This window comes from Oncorhynchus mykiss, chromosome 18 (genome assembly GCF_057628025.1).
Source record: "Oncorhynchus mykiss isolate SJ-2025 chromosome 18, ASM5762802v1, whole genome shotgun sequence".
Taxonomy (NCBI): domain Eukaryota; kingdom Metazoa; phylum Chordata; class Actinopteri; order Salmoniformes; family Salmonidae; genus Oncorhynchus; species Oncorhynchus mykiss.
The window spans coordinates 54,949,304-54,975,389 of record NC_143039.1 but is presented as its reverse complement, the minus strand read 5'-3'; the positions used below and the strand labels follow the sequence as shown (position 1 = coordinate 54,975,389).

The window sequence follows — 26,086 nt, the reverse complement described above, 5'->3', positions numbered from 1 at the left end:
GTTCATTCTTAGTTTGGTACGTTGTATATGCTCTGGCATGGTTTCCAATCTGGTTTAATAGGCAGGCAATTCAAATTGGATAGGGCAGTTTTTTAAAAACTGATTGTGTACATCAAATTCGCTGATAATGCTAGATTATAAAATATTTCTAATTTAAAAGGAACTGAGACCCACATACTGTATAAGCCCCAAACATTTGAATAATGATGTCAATGCTATGCCATTGACATAGCTTCTCCCTGTCTGAAACCGGTTAAACACACAGGAAGGAAAGTTTTCCAAAGGAGATTGAGATTGTGCAATGCTTCGTTCCTTGATACCAAGTTCTGGACACATCCATGCAAAAGAATGTTCCTAATGCCGCCCACGTTCTGTTTGTTTTGTTGTTGTATTTGTAGCGTTTTATACCATTGGGACTTAAATGACATTTTACATGATTTAGACTCCACGTAGAAGCTTTTTAGCAGGCTAAACTCTAGGATACTTCGTTTTTGATGTGTTGAAACTTCTTGGAGTTCTCACTTTTTTCATATCCCAGTTTAATAAGGTGCGGTTTTTCAATGAAATATTGTTATTTATTCTCTCAGTATTCATCCCTTGATACTGTATCAACTCATTAATCAATTTCACCGTCATGTGAAACAACAGAGGGAAATCCAACGTTGACTAGAAACAGTTGCACGGTGACTAGTCCTAAAGGTATGAGGGACAGTTCGCAGTCGATCAGACATCCATGCCAAAGTTTCCTGTAGCCAAGGTAAATACCACATTTCTACTCTCTCTCTCTCTCTCTCTCTCTCTCCCCCCTCTGCTTGGAACGACCGCCTACTTACTTGCCATTGGACACCTCATGTTCATTTAAGACGCGCATCTGTTGCACTCCAGTATCTGAGTGGTTGGCAAGGCTGTCACCGGTCGGGGAGGCGTGACCGACCGATTACTGTCCGAGGGGGACATGGACGGACACAGTCGGACGATCATCACATCTGAAGGTGAAAGATCCCGCGGAGGGTCCTGCTGCGCTGAGTGTTCCGGAGCTGTCTGATGTAGGCTAATAAAGTACGCCTACAGTAGTAGTAGCCTTGAAGAGGAAGAAGAACGCCCACATGCATTGGTATTTCCTCTCTATTCTTGTGCAATATTCTCTAACTTTTTACTTATCACGTGAAACAGTGTACGAAAAAAGAGCACAAGTATAGCCTATACAAAATTAAATTGAATGAATGTCAACATGTTTATTTGATGGGCTTGAAATAGGTTCTGGTTTTTGGAAGAGAGCAATGTCAGAAATTAATTTCGCACTGATTGCTCTGCCTGCCTCTCTCCACAGCCTTTGTCACTCAAATATGGGAGAGGCTGGAGGGAGAGATTTATACTGTAGATTTATGTGAGGTCTTGATTGAATTATTATTGTGTCAACGATATTTAGTCAGTGGGTGCCACCGTGTAAATTCCTCAGTCACATTAGCCATAGGCAAACACTTGACAGGGTTGACAATAGGAAATAGGTGTTGCTGAGATTTGACTGAATTTGCCTTGTTATCATGTAAGGATCCCGTTTTGAAGGTGGAGCTACATTTCTGTTCATTCGCAACTCTGTTTTATCAGATGTGGGCATGTGGCCAATATCTAATAATAAAGTTGAAGTTACTGTGTAAACATGTCTGACAGTATGTCTGTATCTGAAAATGCATTCTTTCACCAGTTCAGGAAAGGAACATTGTATTACTTGATAAAAAAACTTGCTTGCATCTTATGATCAGAAGAACATGGAGAGAGAGAGAGAGGAGAGAACAATGTTTGAGTTTTCACCCTGAGGAAGGCGAGTGTATTATGAATTCAAACTTGCGTTAGAAATGCATTTCAAGTGTGACTTGAATGTATACATTTGAATCAGATGTGTGTTTTGGTTATTAGACCCCCATTACATTGACATATTATTCATTTAGCAGACACTCTTATCCAGAGTGATTTACAGGAGCAATTAGGGTAAAGTTCATACACCACACTGCTTACAATGATATCCTTATCTTTTCATCTTCAAGGTTGAAGTGTTCATGTTCTCCCTCCCCATCCCCTATAGCACCGCTCCTTTCCCGCCTAGCACTGTTTAGAGTGAAAACTACAGAGAGAGGGACTGGATCAGACATGGAGCATTAGAAGTTCCGGGCAAGGTCCATAGACAGTATAGTAGCCTAATCTGCAAGGTTAACTGCAGATTAAGGCTAACTACTGCTAATAAATTGTCAGGTCTGCTGCAGGAGTCAGAACAGGTCTGGTGTAATCTGGCCTCCTGTCCCTGGGGCCTTGGTTGCCCAGCCAGGTAGGGCCAGCATGAAGGATGTCCTCTGATTGCCTGGTTAAACCAGACTGAACACTCACTCACCAGGCTAGTCCTCTCTTCTGAGGTGGCAGGAGTTTATAGGTAAACTGTGAAGGAGAGACGTACACTTGGACTGGAGACTCATTCTGAAGTAATTTGACTGCTGAAGCACGTAGTGTGATGTGCTTCTATTTATTGAAGAAACTTGTCTTTTTAACCTGTGTGTCAGATGTGTTTGGGGAGTCCTCCAACAAAGGTGATGTTTTTACTTCAAATAGTTTTACTTGCTCTGCAGTTTTAAAATAAATGAAGTAATTTGAAACCTCTTTTTATACCGAGTTATTGTTTTGAAGGCTTTTAGGTGTTAGGGTAGACCAGCTCTGAATGCTAAATGCTTTCCTAATGGTGCTCTCCTTTTTCAGTTGCCAGTCTCCTGAAACTATCCAGCCAGCAACAACAACGGTCCCACCATCCATCAGACCATCCCTCATGGCAACGATTGTCATGGATAGGATTGGGCGTCTGTTCATCAACCTCCAGCAGGTAAGGGCGGTGCCTCAGATGCTGACAGAGGTCGCCCCCTCCATGCCCGGCACGCTACGGGACACCGAAGTTCCCGGGTTCTTCAGAGAGCGCTACATCCACGCCGGCTACCGACCGCTCCACCAGGGCTGGAGGTACTGTAACAGGATGTACTACAATACCCACAATGCCATGTAGAACATCCGGTTTTATTATACTAAAGACGTCTCTGAAGCTAACATAACGGTGTCCCGTCTCTGAAGCTAACATAACGGTGTCCCGTCGCTGAAGCTAACATAACGGTGTCCCGTCGCTGAAGCTAACATAACGGTGTCCCGTCGCTGAAGCTAACATAACGGTGTCCCGTCGCTGAAGCTAACATAACGGTGTCCCGTCGCTGAAGCTAACATAACGGTGTCCCGTTGCTGAAGCTAACATAACGGTGTCCCGTCGCTGAAGCTAACATAACGGTGTCCCGTCGCTGAAGCTAACATAACGATGTCGCTGAAGCTAACATAACGGTGTCCCGTCTCTGAAGCTAACATAAAGGTGTCCCATCTCTGAAGCTAACATAACGGTGTCCCGTCTCCTTATCGATACAGGTACTACTTCCTTTCGCTGTTCCAGCGTCACAACGAGACCATCAACGTGTGGACCCACCTGCTGGGGTCTCTCCTTGTCCTGGTCAAGTTCCTCCAGCTGGCTGAGACGGTAGACTTCATCCATGATGCCCACGCCTGGCCCCTCCTCATCCTCCTCCTGTCCTCCCTGGCCTACATGGCCTGCAGCACTGTAGCCCACCTCCTGGCCGCCAAATCAGAGTTCTACCACTACTGCTTCTTCTTCCTGGATTATGTAGGAGTGGCTCAGTATCAGTATGGCAGCGCCGTGGCTCACTTCTACTATGCTGTGGAACCAGATTACCACCAGTGGGTCTCCTCGGTCTTCATGCCCACTGCCACCTTCCTCTGCTGCCTGTCTTGCCTGGGCTGCTGCTATGGGAAGTATCGCAACCACAGCCTACGGGTCTGGGTCCGGAAGGTGGGGCAGGTGGTTCCCTCGGCTATGGCCTATGCCTGGGATACTAGCCCGGTGTTCCACCGCCTCCTCCTCTGGCCCACGTCGCACAGTGATGACATCACTGCCGCGGCCAGTGGCGTAGTCGGTGACCCGGCTATATCCTTCCATGGGGGCCAGGTAGCCTTCTTCCTGTCCAGTGCGTTCTTCTTCACCAACCCCCTCCCAGAGCGTCTGTTCCCAGGCCACTGTGATTTCCTGGGACAGGGCCACCAGCTGTTCCACGTCTTCCTGGTGATCTGTACCCTCTGTCAGATCCAGGCCTCTCACCTGGACTACCTGGGCCGACGGCCACTCTACACACAGCTACACGGAGAGAGAGGAGCAGCAGCCACTATCTATCTGGTTCAGTATGGAGCCACGCAGGTGGTCTGTGTCTGTATAGCAGTCTTCATGGCGAGGAAAGTAAAACGGTTGCTTGACTGCAGAGACAAGTCCAAATGAATTGGCTTGGAGACTATGTAAGAGGGTAGGAAAGTTAGAATCACTTCCCAGTGGGCAAAACCGGTTGAAATGGGTTGACGTTATTACAGCCAGAACCTTTTGCCCAGTTTTGCCCTCTGGTTTGGTACCAAAGTGATCAATGTGGCCTTGGTTGACTCGACACACACTGCCTTCCTTTGTTTTTGAAATGTACATTTATATGATAATATTATGTTTCTCTACAGCACCTGTGTCCTTGAGAGAGTGTTGTTTACCTTTTACATAATGGAAGTTGAGGAAGCCTATCACTAGCATGGTCACAGATCTGTGACCATAAGAGTTGGCAAGACTGCACAAACAGATCTGGAACCAGGCTAGCCTAGCACTGAACAAAGCCTCAATGAGATGTAAGAATGTTGATAGCTTGCATAGTACTTTCTATATTTGCTATGATTGCTCACTGTAATCCTAGAATAGATCTGCTTAGTTGTTCTCTGTTTTTCAATTGGCATGGTGGTGTCAAATGATGTATGTAATGTACATTATCGTACACCTGTAAATTGTTGCGGAGGTTATGTTCCATCGCTACATTTTCCTTTTGATTGACCATGAGGGGAAAAGGGAAACGTGTTACCTCTCTTACCATGGCCTACCACTGCCAGGACACACTCTTCACTCAGTGCTGTGACGTAAACCAGAATAGAGACAAGCTCTGATTGGCTCTTTCTGGAAGATCACCATGGTGACCTATAACAAAACATCAGTTCAGCCAATGGGATTGAGTAAAGGTGTGAGGACAACTCCCTTTATACATTGCAACACACATAGCCAATCCCAATTGGGTCCCCATGCCTTCCCCTTTGCCATATTAAACCTTATGTGTTTGCAGATCTGAAGGGTGATAGGTATTATGTGTAGTGTTGGAGCTTCCACCTGACAGACCTGCAATCGCAGGGATATCGCCAAGGAGAAGGGCTAGGGAGTGTATTGGGACCGGCTTTGTTCATGTTTACCCTTTGTCCATTACTCTCTGATTGTGCCATAGGGTGTTATCAGTGGAGGCTGCTGAGGGGAGGAGAGCTCATAATAATGGCGGGAGCAAATGGAATGGCATCAAACACATGGAAACCATGTGTTTGATGTATCTGATACCATTCCACTGATTCCGCTCCAGCCATTACCACGAGCCCGTCCTCCCAATTAAAGTGCCACCAACCTCTTGTGGGAGGTATAGTTTCCCCCTGACTGATGCCCAAAAAACACCTTCACAACAATGCAGTGTTATTATGACATGTCAGGAATCATAACAATTTGCAGGGCCTTCACATTTCAGAACTTTGTTAACTTTATGGCATTTGTAGAACAGCAATAAAAACTACTTGAAGCCCACACCATTTTCCTTTCATTATTACTGCAACCTCAAACTTCCTTCCCCCCAGTGAAATATTAAAGACATGCTCAGGTACTTTGGTGACTAGTATTTTTTTCAACCTCCGGTTTTGTGCTGGATGTGTCAATGTGTAGTTCATACATGCATCTATCAGAAGAATTACTGTCTTACCTCAATTAGCCACAAAATCCATAGTTTGAAAGTGATTGCTAGCAAGATGTGCACACAGTAGAGAGAGAGAGAGCAATGATGTGGTGCACATAGCTGCACATTTGTGATGTAGTAGTCAATTTTCTGAGACTTTTGGCTTGTGAGTGCTACTTTCAGAACTACTGGCTACACCTACACTACTGGCTACACCTACACCACTGGCTACACCTACACTACTGGTTACACCTACACTACTGGTTACACCTACACTACTGGCTACACCTACACTACTGGCCACACCTACACTACTGGCCACACCTACACTACTGGCCACACCTACACTACTGGTTACACCTACACCACTGGTTACACCTACACTACTGGTTACACCTACACTACTGGCTACACCTACACTACTGGCCACACCTACACTACTGGCCACACCTACACTACTGGCCACACCTACACTACTGGTTACACCTACACTACTGGTTACACCTACACTACTGGTTACACCTACACTACTGGTTACACCTACACTACTGGCTACACCTACACTACTGGTTACACCTACACTACTGGTTACACCTACACTACTGGTTACACCTACACTACTGGCTACACCTACACTACTGGTTACACCTACACCACTGGTTACACCTACACCACTGGTTACACCTACACTACTGGTTACACCTACACTACTGGCCACACCTACACTACTGGTTACACCTACACTACTGGTTACACCTACACTACTGGTTACACCTACACTACTGGTTACACCTACACTACTGGCTACACCTACACTACTGGTTACACCTACACTACTGGTTACACCTACACCACTGGTTACACCTACACTACTGGCTACAAAGGTGTATACAAAAGTACCAGAGAATCTCTTTAAAAAGGGGAATCAGCAGTTGCTACATACATTTTGGATGTCCCCATTAATTCTGTAAGAATATAACTTTATAAGTACCTAGTTTAGCAGGGTTGGGGTCAATTACATAAAAATTCCAGTCAATTCAGAAATTCCAATGACATTCTAGTTCCAGTCAATTCAGGAATTCCAATGACGTTCCAGTCAATTCAGGAATTCCAATGACATTCCAGTTCCAGTCAATTCAGGAATTCCAATGACATTCCAGTTCCAGTCAATTCAGGAATTCCAATGACATTCCAGTTCCAGTCAATTCAGGAATTCCAATGACATTCCAGTTCCAGTCAATTCAGGAATTCCAATGACATTCCAGTTCCAGTTTTCTCCAATGTTTTTTAATGAGGAAAAGTTGGAACTGGAATTTGGTTTGCTTTCTGAGTTGACTGGAATTGAAATGGAATGGACCCCAACCCTGGAGCTTAGTTCAACTGTTGTTCCCCATCACAACCCCAAATATAAGCTTGTTTTACTCCAATGTTTGTAAACAAAGTAAATGTAAATTAACACTGTAAAGCATCAAAACATGGTTAAAACTATCATTTTGATTCCATGGATGGTCAGTCCTTGCATCCGTAGAATTTTAGACTGGTTACATTTCTCCAGCCCCATCTCTCAGCCTTTTAACGAAACAGTGGCGGGGAGACATTTTATGTTTGTTTCAACTACTGATTGGCCCTTTTTATGGAGGATGTAACCATTACATTGCTGCCACAGTATATTGCATCGTTTCTGTCTCCAAGCATTTGACAATGTTAAGCAGAGGTGTTGAAATATAGGGAATCGCTGCCCCCTTGTGGACAGGAAAATAATTATCTGAAACACAATATGTATTGTTATGCCAAGAATCCATGGGAATAGCTCACATATCCATCCATTGTCTCCATATTGTATAGTGTATATAGCAGGTTGATTTGTTTTCTATTACATCACTAGAACTAATGTAACATTTGGAGCCTACTTTAGTAACCCCAGGAGTTGGTTTGATTGATGTAACATGGACACATTACAGCCTACTGTTCTATGTCCCATCAGAGTGTTGAAATTATCACTGTTATTTGTCCTCTGGTTGTGCTCTTCATTAAAGAAAGACGGAAACTGATCCACAGTATCCTCCACACAGTCCCTGTTCCACTGACTGTCACTAAGCATCAAAGATCCAATCCCACCCAGGCTATTTATAGTAGGCAATAATTTTGTTTTTGTGATAATCACTGTCCAAGTCAATGGAATAACCTCAGGTGCAGTAATGGAATATGTGGTAAGACCCCATTAGAACTGAAAGTAAATAAAAGTTCTTTGTAAATCTGAATCAAGACTACTTTGGTCTCTGTGTAACTGATGTAATTGTGAACAGTATGCTAATGAAACTAGTTGAGCTTGGCACGGGGATGTAGACATTCATCACTGGCAGAGCAGCAGAGGGAAACAGACCTGTTCCCTTCCATTGTGAGCCAGGCAGCAGGAGAATGTGGACAAAGTCCAAGTGTAGGGTTAGCTCCAGCTTTGTCTGCTGATTCAGGTTTTTCCGTCATGGGATAAAGAGGAGCTGAGCTGGGTGGCTTGGCTGGCTGCAGTGGCTAAAGGCACTGAGCAAAGAATATCAGAACTTACCAAAGGGCGTTAAGGGCGCAAATTACAGTATTGACATCAGTATACCAAAAGTATCTTAGGTTTAGTATCTGTATACTTGTGTCAGCCTCTCTGTCCACAATGAGGTCTGTTTGTCCGAACACAGTTTCACCTCTCCTTATTCTTTGACTTTGACATTGAGGTCACAAAGCTTTCCTTTAGTGAACACAGGCATTTCCCTGCCAGTCCCAGCCTGAACTTCACACTAATCAATAAATGGTGTTGAATGATGCTGATTGATCAGGCCTGCCGGGATACAGTCTGGGTGTCTGATTCCAGTTTTGAGCCTATTCCTGGTTTGTACAGTGACTTTAGACATGGCGATTGGAACTGAAGATATCTCATTTGGATTCATCAGACCAAAGGACATATTTCCACCGGTCTAATGGCCATTGCTCGTGTTTCTTGGCCCAAGCAAGTCTCTTCTTCTTATTGGTGTCCGTTGGTAGTGGTTTCTTTGCAGCAATTCGACCACAAAGGCCTGAATCCTCTGAACAGTTGATGTTGAGATGTGTCTGTTACTTGAACTCTGTGAAGCATTTATTTGGGCTGCAATCTGAGGTGCAGTTAACTCTAATGAATTTATCCTCTGCAGCAGAGGTAACGCTGGGTCTTCCTTTCCTGTTGAGGTCCTCATTAGAGCCAGTTTCGTCATAGTGCTTGATGGTTTCTGTGACTTAACTTGAAGAAACTTTCTAAGTTCTTGAAATGTTCCACATTGACTGACTTTCATGTCTTAAAGTAATGGTGGGACTGTCATTTCTCTTTGCTTATTCAAGCTGTTCTTGCCATAATATGGACTTGATCTTTTACCAAATAGGGTTGGTTATCTTCTGTATACCACCCCTACCTTGTCACAACACAATTGATTGGCTCAAACTCATTAAGAAGGAAAACAATTCCACAAATGAACTTTTAACAAGGCACATCCATTAATTGAAATGCATTCCAGGTGACTACCTCATTCCAGGTGACTACCTCATGAATGCCAAGACTGTGCAAAGCTGTCATGTGCAAAGCTGTCATGTGTAATTTTATCATTTGGGTGTCTTCATTATGTATTCTACAATGTAGAAAATAGTAAATAAATAAAAACCACTGAATGAGTAGCTGTGTCCAAACGTTTGACTGGTACTGTACATGTCACATCAAATAGCCAACTAGTAGAACTTCAATCTACACACAGGACTAAAGGGTTGCACTGGCCCTTTAAACCACACAGCAAATATAGGCTTTTCAGTCGCAGGAAGGAGAGGCGATTGATTGTAGGCTACGGCAAGAGAGCTGCTCTTGTGACCAACACACAAAGGGATATCGAAAATCGCAACTATGGGCGTCAAATTATATTATACCACCGTTACTGCATCCAGAGAGGTGAGATGAAACGGAGATTATTGATGCATTGTATTCTTGCAGGTGGATACATTTCTTATAGAGACCCTTTATGGACCAGTCTGACAGACACACCCAACGAAAGCCCTGTCAACGATCCATCTCAGGATCTGATCAGCATACAATGCGAATTAGGTCAATATTGTAATTGTTTGAATATGTGGAGTTATTGATAATTCAGTCCACCATACAGTCGATCGCAAGGTTTTTGAAGAACGGGTTTATTTGGAGATGAACAAAACGCACCAGGAAATGCAAACTCAACCCGAAAATGTGGACGGAAGTCATATTGTTCAGTTTTATTTCCTTTATCAGTCTGCTTTAGGCGGTAGATCTCACGGGCCTATTAGAATAATGGGGACATAAAGTTTTCGCATTCTGCAACCTACCTGATATAATCGATGCTGGTCTAGACAAATGCAACTGGGTTACTTGTCAACGATTGCGATCGTATACATGCCTACCTACCTGTACGTGAACTATTTATGCTGTCTAAAAGCATTATAATCACACACGCGTTTCGCTTTTAATGGAATTAGTAAAATTGATACAAATGTTGCAGCGTACTTCCCGAGAGTTTGCATTCGCTTACGCCTGGACACAATCAATGTATGCAAATAATCGCGGTGAAACATCTGGTGTCGATTATAGGGGGATTCGTTTTTCGGTGGGCTCTGCGTTATACTGCCAAGTTAGCCATCGGGTCATATAATAATATAATATGAATTGAAGACTTTGAAAATGTTTAGCCATGGGCTATGTAATTTCACCTCTACTAAAAAGCAAGGGATTGAGTCATTCGGTTTGTCCCTAGCCTTCCTGTTTTCTAGAGTACATTTGAATCTGCTGTAAGTAGTGCGCGTTGGTGTGTCTTGCTCATTGAATGCCTGGCTGCAGTTGGTGGGTGACCTAGGCGTGGTTACACATAGCAAACACACCCTCCCAACTTCCACAACCAGACCCAACAAGATAGCGTTGCACAATTGAATAATCAACTACACATTAGATAAGCTCTCTAGCTTTTATAGGCAAAGTAGACTATATCTACTAGGCCGATTTGTCTCAAGTGGTAATGCTACCCATCTATCTCTCTTTAACCACAGACCGTAAACAAAACAGATCTGACTGTTTGGTCCCTGGTACTACTAGTAAAGCTTGAAGCCTTTTCACACTATCGAACCAACCCAAACTTTCATATTGTACTTTTCAGCACTATGTGGAATATACACTGCTCAAAAAAATAAAGGGAACACTTAAACAACACAATGTAACTCCAAGTCAATCACACTTCTGTGAAATCAAACTGTCCAATTAGGAAGCAACACTGATTGACAATAAATTTCACATGCTGTTGTGTAAATGGAATAGACAACAGGTGGAAATTATAGGCAATTAGCAAGACACCCCCAATAAAGGAGTGGTTCTGCAGGTGGTGACCACAGTTCCTATGCTTCCTGGCTGATGTTTTGGTCACTTTTGAATGCTGGCGGTGCTTTCACTCTAGTGGTAGCATGAGATGGAGTCTACAACCCACACAAGTGGCTCAGGTAGTGCAGCTCATCCAGGATGGCACATCAATGCGAGCTGTGGCAAGAAGGTTTGCTGTGTCTGTCAGCGTAGTGTCCAGAGCATGGAGGCGCTACCAGGAGACAGGCCAGTACATCAGGAGACGTGGAGGAGGCCGTAGGAGGGCAACAACCCAGCAGCAGGACCGCTACCTCCGCCTTTGTGCAAACCCAGCAGGCCACAAATGTGCATGTGTCTGCGCAAACGGTCAGAAACAGACTCCATGAGGGTGGTATGAGGGCCCGACATCCACAGGTGGGGGTTGTGCTTACAGCCCAACACCGTGCAGGACGTTTGGCATTTGCCAGAGAACACCAAGATTGGCAAATTCGCCACTGGCGCCATGTGCTCTTCACAGATGAAAGCAGGTTCACACTGAGCACATGTGACAGAGTCTGGAGATGCCGTGGAGAACGTTCTGCTGCCTGCAACATCCTCCAGCATGACCGGTTTGGCCGTGGGTCAGTCATGGTGTGGGGTGGCATTTCTTGGGGGGCCGCACAACCCTCCATGTGCTCGCCAGAGGTAGCCTGACTGCCATTAGGTACCGAGATGAGATCCTCAGACCCCTTGTGAGACCATGTGCTGGTGCGGTTGGCCCTGGGTTCCTCCTAATGCAAGACAATGCTAGACCTCATGTGGCTGGAGTGTGTCAGCAGTTCCTGCAAGAGGAAGGCATTGATGCTATGGACTGGCCCGCCCGTTCCCCAGACTTGAATCCAATTGAGCACATCTGGGACATCATGTCTCGCTCCATCCACCAACGCCACGTTGCACCACAGACTGTCCAGGAGTTGGCGGATGCTTTAGTCCAGGTCTGGGAGGAGATCCCTCAGGAGACCATCTGCCACCTCATCAGGAGCATGCCCAGGCGTTGTAGGGAGGTCATACAGGCACGTGGAGGCCACACACACTACTGAGCCTCATTTGGACTTGTTTTAAGGACATTACATCAAAGTTGGATCAGCCTGTAGTGTGGTTTTCCACTTTAATTTTGAGTGTGACTCCAAATCCAGACCACCATGGGTTGATACATTTGATTTCCATTGATAATTTTTGTGTGATTTTGTTGTCAGCACATTCAACTATGTAAAGAAAAAAGTATTTAATAAGAATATTTCATTCAGATCTAGGATGTGTTATTTTAGTCCCTTTATTTTTTTGAGCAGTGTATAATGAGGCCAGTGCAGTACCGCTACGCTCAGTTAAGCCAGGCTCGGCTCAGTAGTGTGAAAACGGTAATGGATCCCTGACCCTGAACTGACCCTTTCCTCTCCCCCTCCAGGTGAAATCTCAGCAAGCGGAGGTGATGAGGATCCTGGAGAGTAAGAGTATCCAGTACGAGCTGATTGACATCTCAGTGGGCGGAGAGGTCAGGGATGAGATGAGAAGCAAGGCGGGGAACCCCACGGCTGTCCCGCCACAGATCTTCAATGAGGACCAGTACTGTGGGGTAAGGATTTGTGAGATCAGACAAACACACAACCACAACACTGTCAAACGGTATGAAGATGGTGAGTATAGACAAAGGTTTTAACTTAAAGATGACATAAGCATGTTATGACCCCTTTTTTATATAATCTCTTCTACTCTGTTTGGTCTCTTTCCTCCAGAACTATGACATGTTTTCAGACGCAGTGGAGGAGGACAAAGTGGAACAATTTCTGAAGATGGCGTGATGAGGAAGAGTTGTGTGCCCCCCCCCCCCCCCCCCCCCCCCCCAAGGCAGGCCCGTTGACTAACCCCCTGCCCCGCTGGCGGTGCTCACCCTCTTTTGTCTCAATGCAGTGATGAATGCCAAATACAACCAACCAATCAAGACAAACACACCTGTTCCCACCCCGCTGGACTCTTACCTAACCACTGTTAATTGAATTGTTTGTTTTATACGGGCACTTATTATGCTCCCTCTGCTTTCTTCGTCATTGTTTCCCTTTGTGGTCCTTCCTGGTCAGGACCTGGGTTCAAATACTTTTAAATCATTTCAAGTACTAAAGTCGTGTTTGATTTAAGCTTTCCTGTTGCAATTGAACCAATAGAAAAGGCTAAAAAGGCCAAACCCCACCCACCTGGCACTCCATGCAGACTAAAGTAAATGCTCAAAGATTGGGAATGTTATTTGAACCCAGGTCTGCCTGGTCCGACGTGTTCATGTCACTAATCAGTCTTAGTCTGCTCTGTGGGATCAGTGGAACTGCCCAATCTAGATGTGTGGTAATTAGGTCAGGTAATCTGGGCTGCCAACACGTGATTAATGAAGATCCACTAATCCAGAGGCTAACATTTACCAGGAATCTATGTTCATGATCGTTCCCTTGCCCAAGAGGAGAATTGTACTTTTTTTTTTTTTCTTCACCGATTGGTCTTTAAAACCGTCACCACAGATCTGATTGGTCTAAATGCAGCCCATGTCGAAAATAGGGGGGCCATTTCAGACCAAACAATGCTTGGTTATTATCACTTAATCTTATTAACAGTGTTTGTCTTTTCTTTCTTATCTGGCCTTCTTGACTCGCATGATGTTCATTTCGACAGACGGAAGCCATTTTGATACATACTTGGGCCTACTGTAGGTGACAGTAGTCTGGAGAATGAGGAAGCCAACAATCACAGAACCTTAAAGAAATGTGAATTGTGGTAGAGACAGAATAAGTTAATTGGATTCTACTTTGGTCCAAAACATTTCAATGCTTAGCAGACTAATGGTGTCTGGTCCATGCTGGAAAAGTGACTCCACTGTGGAAAGTTATACAGAAGATGGTTAAAACAGACAGCATTCCATAGTGTTGAACTTGGTGCCAATAAATGTGTTTTCCCGATGGATACAGTCAGCTTTGACCTCCCAATATAGTCTTATTTTACTCTGTTAATGCATTCCAAAGAGAATGGCCTGATCCTCAATCACTACTCTTCCAGAAATAGACATTTTATGGGACATTGTTTTTACACTGTTACTGGCACTACAACTGTACATCCTTACTATAAGAGAGCTGAGCTTGAGTACTAGAACCCCTGAATTTACAATCTGTTGACTGTTTTTGACCTTCAGTCCTGATTTAGCTGTGAAGTCCCATCTCGATCCAGCTTGAAGATGCAATAGATAACTATGCACTTAACTCTGCCTCATACTTCCACTGTTGTACTGACTCTTGGCTACTGAGTGGGAAAACAAATTGTTTCAGACTGAACTGACTCATTCTCAGCCTTAGATAAAACTCACTCACCACATGAGGATGTTGAAGGCCTTTTAGTGCTTCAAGTGTCTACTACTCTGCTGGGTTTTCTTCCATGGGATGTTGTGAAAAACGTATGTGCCGTTTCATGTGTAGAGTCTCACATCTTGTTCATTGTTGTAAAAAAAGTTTTAGAAAAATATTGCCTCTCCCAATGTAATCCCTGCACTTGAGTATACCTATCACTATAACCCTTGGTTCCACACAGGAACAGGTGAATTCGGGCAACGCGACACCACACGCATAGTATATTTGGGTATGTAGGTGTGGGACCTCTACTTTGCAATGGCAACATTAACAGACCATGTTTGTGCACCGTTTTGTCAGTTGACGGTGGTAGATGTCTTATTGGTTCACTATCAACTAAATGTTGAACGTTTCATGTCTTTCTCTTTGAGCTCCTGCTTTGTGTTTTGGGCCAAAATAAAGAAAACATTTAATATACAGAATGAGATGTCTTCCAAGAAGATTGTGGAAAAAGGGTCAAATAAAATGGAATGTCTAAGTCTATTTGTGTTTTGCTGAATTACAAGTCTGATGGTTTAAAAAGCGAATTAAGTGACTCAGTTCAAGTTGATTCATTTGGAAGTGTGTGTTATGAACAATATTGTACAATAGTATTACAAATACAGTTGCAAAGCTCTCAAAACAAAGGAAAACAGTACATCTACAGTATATACATCAGTATATTGATTCAGGGGCACTGTTCTTCCAGATCACATATCTTGATTGAGACATCGCCTTTCCATGTGCAGTTCTCTCCATCTCATTGAGGAATGTTACAGGGCCTTGTTCATCCTGCTGCTGCCCACTCTACACAGTGCCAGTCTGTAATTGACAAGTACTAATCTGCCCAACTAAACTCCACCCCCAATAAAATGGAGACTGAATATTTTGATTCTTGGTGGACAGTGAGTACAAATGGGGATCAATGTGCCACGCTGTGCAGGTTTACAGATAAAAAAAAGCTCAACATATACAGTATAGAAAACTAGCTTATTAGTTCCAAACCTTTATTCAGGTTTTGCCCATGACCAAAAACATGACATACAGTTGAAGTCAGAAGCTTACATACACCTTAGCCTCCCCCGTTTTCCTCCAAACATAATGTTGGTAATTACGGCCAAACATTACTAGTTTTGTTTCATCAGACCAGAGAACATTTCTCCAAAAAGTACAATCTTTATCCCCATGTTCAGTTGCAAACCGTAGTCTGGCTTTTTAGTGATGGTTTTGGAGCAGTGGCTTCCTCCTTGATGAGCGGCCTTTCAGATTATGTCGATATAAGACTCGATTTACTGTGGATAGAGATACTTTTGTAGCTGTTTCCACCAGCATCTTCACAAGTTCCTTTGCTGTTCTGGGATTGATTTTCAGTTTTCGCACCAAAAGTGCATTCATCTCTAGGAGACGGGACACGTCTCCTTCCTGAGCGGTATGATGGCTGCGTGGTCCCATGGTGTTTATACTTGCATACTATTGTTTGTACAGATGAACGTGGTACCTTCAGGCGTTTGGAAATTGCTCCCAAGGACAAACCAGACTTGTGGAGGTCTACAATCTTTTTTTTCTGAGGTCTTGACTTTCCCATGATGTCAAGCAAAGAGGCACTGAGTTTGAAGGTAGGCCTTGAAATTCATCCACAGGTACACCTCCAATTGACTCAAAGGATGTCAATTAGCCTATCAGACGCTTCTAAAGCCATGACATCATTTTCTGGTATTTTTCAAGCTGGTTAAAGGCACAGTCAATTTAGTGTATGTAAATTTCTGACCCACTGGAATTGTGACAGTCAATTATAAGTGAAATAATCGGTCTGTAAACAATTGTTGGAACAATGACTTGTGTCATGCACAAAGTAGATGTCCTAACCGACTTGCCAAAACTATAGTTTGTTAGCAAGCAATTTGTGGAGTGGGTGAAAAACGAGTTTTAATGACTCCCGACTTCAACTGTACAATCAGACTGCTAAGAAAATGCATGATGGCTAAGTAACAGGTACAGTGGCTTGCAAAAGTATTCACCCCCCTTGGAATTTTTCCTATTTTGTTGCCTTACAACTTGGAATTTAAATAGATTTTTTAGGGGTTTGTGTTACGGTGCGTGAATGAGGACCCAAAAGCGAATTAACTTAAACAGAGCTTCTTTAATTACCAAACATAGGTAGGCTCAGACGGACCGGCAGATTCCGACAGGACAAGACAAGGTTACAGCAAACATGACGACAGTCTGGTTCAGGCATGAAACACAACAAACAAGAATCCGACAAGGACAGGAGCAGAAACAGAGAGAGATATAGGGACCTAATCAGAGGGAAAAAGGGAACAGGTGGGAAAAGGGGTGACGAGGTGGTTAGGAGGAGACAAGGCACAGCTGGGGGAAAGAGGGGGAGAAAAGGTAACCTAACAACGACCAGCAGAGGGAGACAGGGTGAAGGGAAAGGACAGAGACAAGACACAACATGACAATACATGACAGGTTTGTATCATTGGATTCATACAACATGCATACCACTTTGAAGATGCAAAATATGTTTTATTGAGAAACAAACAAGAAATAAGACAAAAAAACTGAAAACTTGAGTGTTCATAACTATTCATCCCCCAAAGTCAATACTTTGTAGAGCCACCTTTTGAAGCAATTACAGCTGCAAGTCTCTTGGGGATTGTCTCTTTAAGCTTGGCACATCTAGCCACTGGGATTTTTGCCCATTCTTCAAGGCAAAACTGCTCCAGCTCCTTCAAGTCAGATGGGTTCTGCTGGTGTACAGCAATCTTTAAGTCATACCACAGATTCTCAGTTGGATTGAGGTCTGGGCTTTGACTAGGCCATTACAAGACATTTAAATGTTTCCCCTTAAACCACTCGAGTGTTGCTTTAGCAGTATGCTTAGGTTCATTGTTCTGCTGGATGGTGAACCTCTGTCCCAGTATCAAATCTCTGGAAGACTGAAACAGGTTTCCTTCAAGAATTTCCCTGTATTTAGCACCATCCATCATTCCTTCAATTTTGACCAGTTTCCCAGTCCCTGCCAATGCGAAACATCCCCACAGCATGATGCTGCCACCACCATGCTTCACTGTGGGGATGGTATTCTCAGGGTGATGAGAGGTGTTGGGTTTGCGCCAGACATAGTGTTTTCCTTGATGGCCAAAAAGCAACATTTTAGTCTCATCTGACCAGAGTACCTTCTACCATATGTTTGGGGAGTCTCCCACATGCCTTTTGGTGAACACCAAACGTGTTTGCTTAATTAAAAACATTTTTTTATTTTTTTTGGCCACTCTTCCGTAAAGCCCAGCTCTGTGGAGTGTGCGGCTTAAAGTGGTCCTATGGACAGATACTCCAATCTACGCTGTGGACCTTTGCAGCCCATCTCTTGGCAGGTTTGTTGTGGTGCCATATTCTTTCAATTTTTTAATAATGGATTTAATGGTGCTCCGTGGGATGTTCAAAGTTTCTGATATAAAAAAAAATCACAACCCTGATCTGTACTTCTCCACAACTTTGTCCCTGACCTGTTTGAAGAGCTCATTTATTTAACTAAATACATTACTTCTGAAGGTAATTGGTTGCACCAGATGTTATTTAGGGGCTTCATAGCAAAGGGGGTGAATACATATGCACACACCACTTTCTGTTTTTGATTTTTTTGAATTTTTTGAAACAAGTAATTTTTTAAATTTCACTTCACCAATTTGGACTATGTTGTGTATGTCCATTACATGAAATCCAAATAAAAATCATTATAAATTACAGGTTGTAACGCAACAAAATAGGAAAAACGCCAAGGGGGTGAATACATTTGCAAGGCACTGTAGGTGTAGGAAAAGCAAAAAGACTCTTTATCAACACATCCATCTCACGGGGGGAAGAGCAGGAAACCACTGAATTTGCTCACACTATAAAAGTTGTTTTCTCACATGTGTTATGATCAGTGGTGATTTTAACATGTAAATCTTGGTGGGGCAAACTCCAAACTATTTTTTAAAATACATGCCAGAATTAGTCACAACACAACACATGAATTGCACTTTAACGGTGACAAAAAGTGCCCACAAACTGTTAGGGCCTACATAAAGCTGCCCCAACAGCAGAGCTTTCTTTTCAGCACCATGGAGTGAATCCTTACCACTGCTACACCTGGCTATCAGCGAAGCTCAGTGCTTTCTGTCGTGGTGGGGCAGCCTGTAGAAAATACGTAGCGTTGGGGTTGGCAATGTTCTTTAGTTGCGCCGTGATTGGCTCAGTGTTCTGTCACCCAAGGGGCTTGAATATTCGAGCTCTCCCCGTACATTTTGCGGCGACGTAGTGTCCTCATGAATGACAGAGCACTGAGCCAATCACAGCGCAACTAAAGAACATTACCAACCCCAACGCTACGTATTTACCACTGGCTGCCCCACCACGGAAGGCAATGAGCTAGGCTGAAACACCTGCATTTTGGAGCTGCCTTATTGAAGAAAGCAAAAAAGAAACAATGTTTGTATGCGGCTTTTTAAACTAAATTATTATTTTTTTGCACATTGTTTGCAAACTGATATGTGAGACATATTAATGCCAAAATAACATGCAAACAGGCAACAATAAAACGTGTTTAGTTTTTTTTTTAGGTAAACATGTGGGGCTCAAAAGAGCATGACGAGTTTTCCCTGGTTGTGATGGGAACACGGGTGTGACATGAGAATAAAGGAAGTAAGAACAACATTACACTCCTGGCTGCTTGTAATCGTTCAGTGTACAGGGCCTGACATTGACACATGATCGGGCACAGGAAGTTAATAATTAAAGCCCACTCAGCGTTTTCTGTTCAGGCTGTCCTCTATGTTGACAGGAACAGAGCCGTGGGTAGACATACACAGCATGGCTCTGGATGGGAACTGGCTATAAACCTTATCTGATGCTGCACATGTGTCCATCTAGTGGTGGAATGATAACAGTACAAATATCCAAGACTCATCCATGTTTTTGAAATTGTTCATCTATTTATCTACTATTTAAGTATTAATCCTACCACTTGGTAGGTCAAATAAGATTAAGACTCATACTGAACAAAAATATAAACGCAACAAACATGAAGAAGGTGAAGAAGCCGGATGAGGAGGTCCTGGGCCGGTTGGACGCACTGCCAAATTCTCTAAAACGGCGTTGGAGGCTTATGGTGGAGAAATTAACATTCAATTCTCTGGTGGACATTCCTGCAGTCTGCATGCAGATTGCACGCTCCCTCAAAACGTGAGACATTGTGCATTGAGTTGCATTGTGTTGTGTGACAAAACTGCACATTTTAAAGTGGTCATTAATTGTCCCCAGCACAAGGTTCACCTGTGTAATGATCATGCTGTTTAATCAGCTTCTTGATATGCCGAACCTGTCAGGTGGATGGATTATATTGGTAAAGGAGAAATGCTCACTCATAGGGATGTACTCAAAAATGTGTGCACAAAAGTTGAAAAATATGTTTTCTGTGCATGTGAAAATGTCTGGGATCTTTTATTTCAGCTCGTGAAACATGGAACCAACACTTTACACAGTGGTAGAAAAAGTACCCAATTGTCATACTTGAGTAAAAGTAAAGATACCTTAATAGAAAGTTACTCAAGTAAAAGTGAAAGTCACCCAGTAAAATCCTACTTGAGTGAAAGTATAAAAGTATTTGGTTTTAAATATACTTAAGTATCAAAAGTAAATGTATAAATAATTTCAAATTCCTTATATTAAGCAAACCAGATGACACCATAAAAAAAAATGTAAGGATAGTAAGGGGCACACTCCAACACTCAGACATTATTTACAAAAGATGCATTTGTGTTTAGTGAGTCCAAAAGTTGTCAAAAATATAAATAGTACTTTAAAGTATTTTTTACTTACAGTTGAAGTCGGAAGATTACAAACACTTAGGTTGGAGTCATTAAAACTGGTTTTACAACCACTCCACAAATGTCTTGTTAACAAACTATAGTTTTGGCAAGTTGGTTAGGACATCTACTTTGCGCATGACACAAGTCATTTTTCCAACAATTGTTTACAGACATATTATTTCACTCATATTTCACTGTATCACAATTCCAGTGGGTCAGAAGTTTACATACACTAAGTTGACTGTGCCTTTAAACAGCTTGGAAAATACCAGGAAATTATGTCATGGCTTTAGAAGCTTCTGAAAGACTAATTGACATAATTTGAGTCAATTGGAGGTGTACCTGTGGATGTATTTCAAGGCCTACTCAAACTCAGTGCCTCTTTGCTTGACATCATGGGAAAATCAAAAGAAATCAGCCAAGACCTCAGAAAAAAATGGTAGACCTCCACAAGTATGGTTCATCCTTGAGAGCAATTTCCAAACACCTGAAGGTACCGCGTTCGTCTGTACAAACAATAGTACGCAAGTATAAACACCATGGGACCACACAGCCGTCATTTCGCTAAGGAAGGAGACACGTTCTGTCTCCTAGAGATTAACTTACTTTTGGTGCGAAAACTGAAAATCAATCTCAGAACAACAGCAGAGGACCTTGTGAAGATGCTGGAGGAAACCCAAACAAAAGTATCTATATCCACAGGAAAACTAGTCCTATATCGACATAATCTGAAAGGCCGCTCAGTAAGGAAGAAGCCACTGCTCGAAAACCGCCATAAAAAGCCAAACTACGGTTTGCAACTGCACATGAGGAAAAAGATCGTACTTTTTGGAGAAATGTCCTCTGGTCTGATGAAGGAAAAATAGGCCTGTTTGGCCATAATGACCATCGTTATGTTTGAAGGAAAAAAGGGGGAGGCTTGCAAGCCAAAGAACACCATCCCAACTGTGAAGCACGGGGGTGGCAGCATCATGTTGTGGGGGTGCTTTGCTGCAGGAGGGACAGGTGCACTTCACAAAATAGATGGCATCATGAGGGAGGAAAATTATGTGGATATATTGAAGCAACATCTCAAGACATCAGTCAGGAAGTTAAAGCTTGGTCGCAAATGGGTCTTCCGAATGGGCAATGACACCAAGCATACTTCCAAAGTTGTGGAAAAATGGCTTAAGGACAACAAAGTCAAGGTATTGGAGTGGCCATCACAAAGCCCTGACCTCAATCTTATAGAAAATTTGTGGGCAGAACTGAAAAAGCGTGTGCGAGCAAAGCCTACAAACCTGACTCAGTTACACCAGCTTTGTCAGGAAGAATGGGCCAAAATTTACCCAACTTATTGTGGGAAGGCTACCTGAAATGTTTGACCCAAGTTAAACAATTTAAAGGCAATGCTACCAAATACTAATTGAGTGCATGTAAACTTTTACTCGGATTGAATGTCAGGAATTGTGAAAACTGAGTTTAAATGTATTTGTCTAAGATGTATGTAAACTTCCCACTTCAACTGTAAGTCCTTTACAGCACTGACTTTACATGTTGCATTTTCAGTTTTGTTCTGTGTATTACAACCAGGTATAAGTCAATAAAAAAACGACTGATTTAGAAGCTGAGTGGAATTGACCTCATCAAGCCATGCAGCAAATACATTTCACTGCTGTGTGATTCTGTTCACACACAGGCACTTCCTCAATTTGTATTGGTTTCAAGTAGGCCTAGCCTGTGTTTTACGAGAGCAAAAACAAACAGTTGAGTAAGAGTCTTTAGTAAGAAACTCATCAAGGTATTCAGAAAGAATACTCTTCAAAATCCAATGGTAAATCTTACAGCCTGGATTTAAAGTATTCACATAAAAATACCAGGTATCCAACTAAGAATACAAATGTAATTATTCTGTGAAGGAGGATTTTATATATTGGGTTCAGGGGCCAATAACAATGGGAATACAACACAACACGTGAAAATCGGACCAATAGGAGGCGGGTTTGAAATGTGTGAAAGCCTCCCTTTATTCAGTCTGTAAGAATAACAATCTGTAAAACAGCAAGGAAATCTAAGGGCAGAAACGCGTTGGTTTTACTTTTAACATAAAATAAGCATTTGTATCATTGTACCGTTCTTCAAGAGTTGCTGAATTTCATTTTCATGGGTGAGATAATACAATGTATATGAAACGCAAATTTAACAACTTTGCAAATATATTTTTGCCATTCAATGTAATATCCAGGTTTATGTTTTTTGTTGTTGTTGCCAGTAGTGCAACCAAATCTAAATTCCAGGTTGCACAGCAACATATTGGGAGTATGGGAGCCCACAGTACCAGCAGTGGACATAGGAGGGCAGTGATGCACGCTATTCATAGTATTTGTCAATGTAACTGATAGAGAAGAAGAGTTCATTCGGGAAGCTGTCTGTTTTTACTAACGATAATTGGACTGTCAAACGTTTCTGTCACAATATATATCAAGGTAACGTCAATTCTTGGCATGTTTTGATAAATAAATGTTCCAGTTTGTGGCTGAGGAGGCAACAAGCCTGACGATAGTTGAACAACCAGATATCATACCAACATTGGCTAACTAGAGACAGTCAGTTTCGCTAGCTAGGTAAGCTTGTCATTCTTCTGTAAATATTGATGGCAGAAATAATCCCATTCCTGAATATAAATGGGGACTGTAGAATGAAAGTAAACTGGACATGTAGGACTTCCTAATTTACATTTTTGAAGTTTAGTGTCTTTTACTGTAACAAAAGTATCTTAGCCATGTGGCTAGCTGACTGGGTTGGCTAGCACAGTATACCAGTATCTTTGTTTTTAGCTAGCTAGATAGATCCTTTATACTCCAGCTTGAAACCGTCTTTATGGTCGATGTTGTTAATGGACAACACGTCACGCAAGCGACGTATGTAGTTTGCAATTCCTTCGAACAACTGTCTTGTCAATAGTAACCTAAAATAACCTTAGTGAGAGAGTTGAGATATTGGGTGGGTGCAGGCTTTTGCTCCAACCAAGCAGTGACCTGGTTATGTTCCGAATGCTTTTGAATCAAGTGTGCTACTAACTCTGTCAGTGATGTCACATCTTGACTGGGGTATATGTGGATGGAATTTAGCTAGATGTTGAGGAATTAAGATCATACTGTAGCCTGACTGGGACCCGGTCCAGCGACTGTCAAACAAACACCTTAACAGCTAAGCAAGGAGGTCAGAAAAATTGACGAGGTCGTTAGGTATTGGTTAAAGGTTGCTGCATTATCCCCTTCCTTCAGGAGACCGTGTCCCCACTCTTCTCTATACCAAGTCCCTCACATGTGTACACACCTCTCCGATGGCCATCCCACTTTGGACACCAATGTAGCAAATTCAGGGGGTCACCCCGACCTGGACTCTAATGCGGGTCCAGCGACTGTCAAGCCAATACCTTAACTGCTACGCCACGAGGTGCGAACCTGTTGACGAAGTTGTTAGGTATTAAAGGCTGCTATAATATGTTTTGGTCTGTTTCACCTGCTCCTCAGAGCCCATGAGAAGGAGATGAGTGTCCCAGACTACATGCAGTGTGCTGAGGACCATCAGACAGTCCTGGTGGTGGTCCAACCTGTGGGCATCGTCCCTGAGGACCAGTTCTTCAGGATCTACAAACGCATTGCCTCTGTGGCCCAGGTCAGCGTCCATGTGTACTAGCTATAAGTCTGTCCTAAATTACACCCTGTTCCAGGGCCCGCTCTGGTCAAAAGTAGTGCACTATATAGGGTAGCATTTGGGACACACATAGGCCTATGTGTTATTATTTATTGAAATACGTAACCCCCGGCAAACGTATTTGTTTTTTATGTGAATGTTTTATCCTTGGATGCTGATTCTCAAATGATCCCTATTTTGTTGTGTGTTTTGCCTTTTCGTGCCATTGAAACGAAGGTGTCCATCCGGGACTCCCAGCGGAACCTCTATATCCGTTACCGCCACCACTACCTCCCGGAGAACAACGAGTGGGGAGACTTCCAGACACACCGCAAGGTTTGTGGCTTTTATTGTTCGTTTTTTTTATGTGTCCTGCACAGCAGCCTTTCGCAAACCTCTCCTTGGGGATCCGCAGCTGTTCCATGTATTTGAACTATTTCAGAGTTAGCATACCTGATTCAACTAATCAACAAGTACTTGGCTACATGAATTACAGTAGTTGTGTTAGTTTAGAGCTACAACAAAACGGTGAAACGTCTGGAGGTCCCAGAGGAAAGTTTTGAGAATCTCTGCTCTACAGTATCTGTGTCTTTTTGTCCTGTGCAAGAATTTCCTCTCAGGAATAATAAAGACCTGTCTGTTTAGGTGGTGGGCCTCATCTCCGTGACGACCTGTGGTTCGGCTAAAGAGTGGCCCCAGACGTTGGACCGTTTCCACAGCCAGAAGGAGGTGTTCGGAGCCACACTGTACGACTCACGGCTCCTGGTGTTCGGGCTGCAGGGGGAGATAGCAGAGCAGCAGAGGACGGATGTGGCCTTCTACCCTAGCTATGAGGACTGTCCCAATGTGGAGAAAAGGGTGGAGGACTTTGTGGAGTCCATCTTCATTGTGCTGGAGTCCAAGAGGCTGGATAGAGCCACGGACAAGTCTGGGGATAAGATACCACTGCTCTGTGTTCCCTTTGAGAAGAAAGACTTTGTGGGGCTGGACACTGATAGCAGGTGAGTTGTCTTTTCTTCTGCACTCTATTTGGGTTTTATAGGTCTGGAATCATCCACATTTGTTGCTGCCTATGTAATATTTCAGCTGTTGACTGGATTTGGAACCAACAAGATAATTGGTTATTAAACACTTTCTATGTGCCTGTACTGTGACTGCAGAATGTATAAACAGAGTATTAGTTTTACAATTGATAAAATGCCTGAACACTATATTTGACAAGTGTAGCCTAACATGCTGACCACACCGCTCGCGTTACGTGCGCGGCAAAATAAATGTACACACACATGTTATTCAATCATTGGACCCACAGAACTTGGTTCTATTTGTGACGCTTGACATGCTGCAAGTCCCGCCTCTCGTCTCCTCATTGGTTTTTAGGAGCATACACCAACGTAGGTAATTAAAATATGAACTGAGGTCCACACAACAGCCCAGTCGGTGGCGGTCATGCACCTTAAAGTTGGTTGCCAACCTCTATATAAAGTCTGAAGAAGAAGCCTGAAGGAGGAGAGATTAATAGAAACTCGGTTTACCCCTTTATCTGTGGATTAAGTGTCGGTGTAGAGGACCTTGTGCATTTCATGTAAAATAACAACCCAATGTTTATATCCCAGGACAAATTAGCTATCAACAGCAAGCTAGCTAGCTAAATTGCCATAAGTGTTTAATGCTTTTTGACCTGTCCCCAAATGAATATAGTTGGTTCAGAGTTAATCTTGACATTTCAACCTGCGTGTCCTGATCACGTCTGGAAGGACAAAGTGAATAAGTGGACAATGGCGCATGCGGTGTCCTCAGCATGTGATGGTTGTTAGATGGTTGTTTCATGATTGTTACAAGGTGATGGTAATTACACTAGCAACATAGCAACATTGTTGTGCTAATGTTTGTTAT

At 43.1% G+C, this 26,086-nt stretch overlaps 3 protein-coding genes across 7 annotated transcripts in view; all 3 read left to right on the top strand.

Moving 5' to 3' along the window:
* The first annotated feature begins 340 nt into the window (after positions 1–340).
* LOC110496387 (membrane progestin receptor alpha-B) lies at positions 341–5,734 on the top strand. Of its 2 annotated transcripts, none has more exons than XM_036952952.2 (3): positions 341–1,114; positions 2,746–3,000; positions 3,448–5,734. In XM_036952952.2, the coding sequence occupies exons 1-3, from the start codon at positions 1,107–1,109 to the stop codon at positions 4,364–4,366; spliced, it is 1,182 nt and encodes a 393-aa protein (XP_036808847.1). In that variant the 5' UTR covers positions 341–1,106; the 3' UTR covers positions 4,367–5,734. The 2 variants fall into 2 exon arrangements, with proteins under 2 accessions (XP_036808847.1, XP_090064931.1); XM_090208805.1 differs by having other exon boundaries at positions 836–1,114; positions 2,746–2,866.
* Positions 5,735–9,698: 3,964 nt separating this feature from the next.
* On the top strand, positions 9,699–15,161 carry LOC110496386 (SH3 domain-binding glutamic acid-rich-like protein 3). Its single transcript, XM_036952951.2, has 3 exons — positions 9,699–9,834; positions 12,704–12,871; positions 13,032–15,161. Exons 1-3 carry the CDS (start codon positions 9,790–9,792, stop codon positions 13,095–13,097), a joined length of 279 nt encoding a protein of 92 aa, XP_036808846.1. The 5' UTR covers positions 9,699–9,789; the 3' UTR covers positions 13,098–15,161.
* A 7,448-nt stretch (positions 15,162–22,609) lies between these two features.
* Positions 22,610–26,086, top strand: part of trappc9 (trafficking protein particle complex 9) — a 298,859-nt gene continuing 295,382 nt past the window's right edge. For 2 of the 4 annotated variants that reach the window (XM_090208801.1, XM_090208803.1), the window contains exons 1-4: positions 22,610–22,977; positions 24,028–24,172; positions 24,428–24,526; positions 24,836–25,191. In XM_090208801.1, coding sequence (XP_090064927.1) covers positions 24,044–24,172; positions 24,428–24,526; positions 24,836–25,191 — 584 coding nt within the window. In that variant the 5' untranslated portion in view covers positions 22,610–22,977; positions 24,028–24,043. The remainder of the gene's footprint in view (positions 22,978–24,027; positions 24,173–24,427; positions 24,527–24,835; positions 25,192–26,086) is intronic. The other 2 variants (XM_036952949.2, XM_090208802.1) reach the window with 1 other exon arrangement.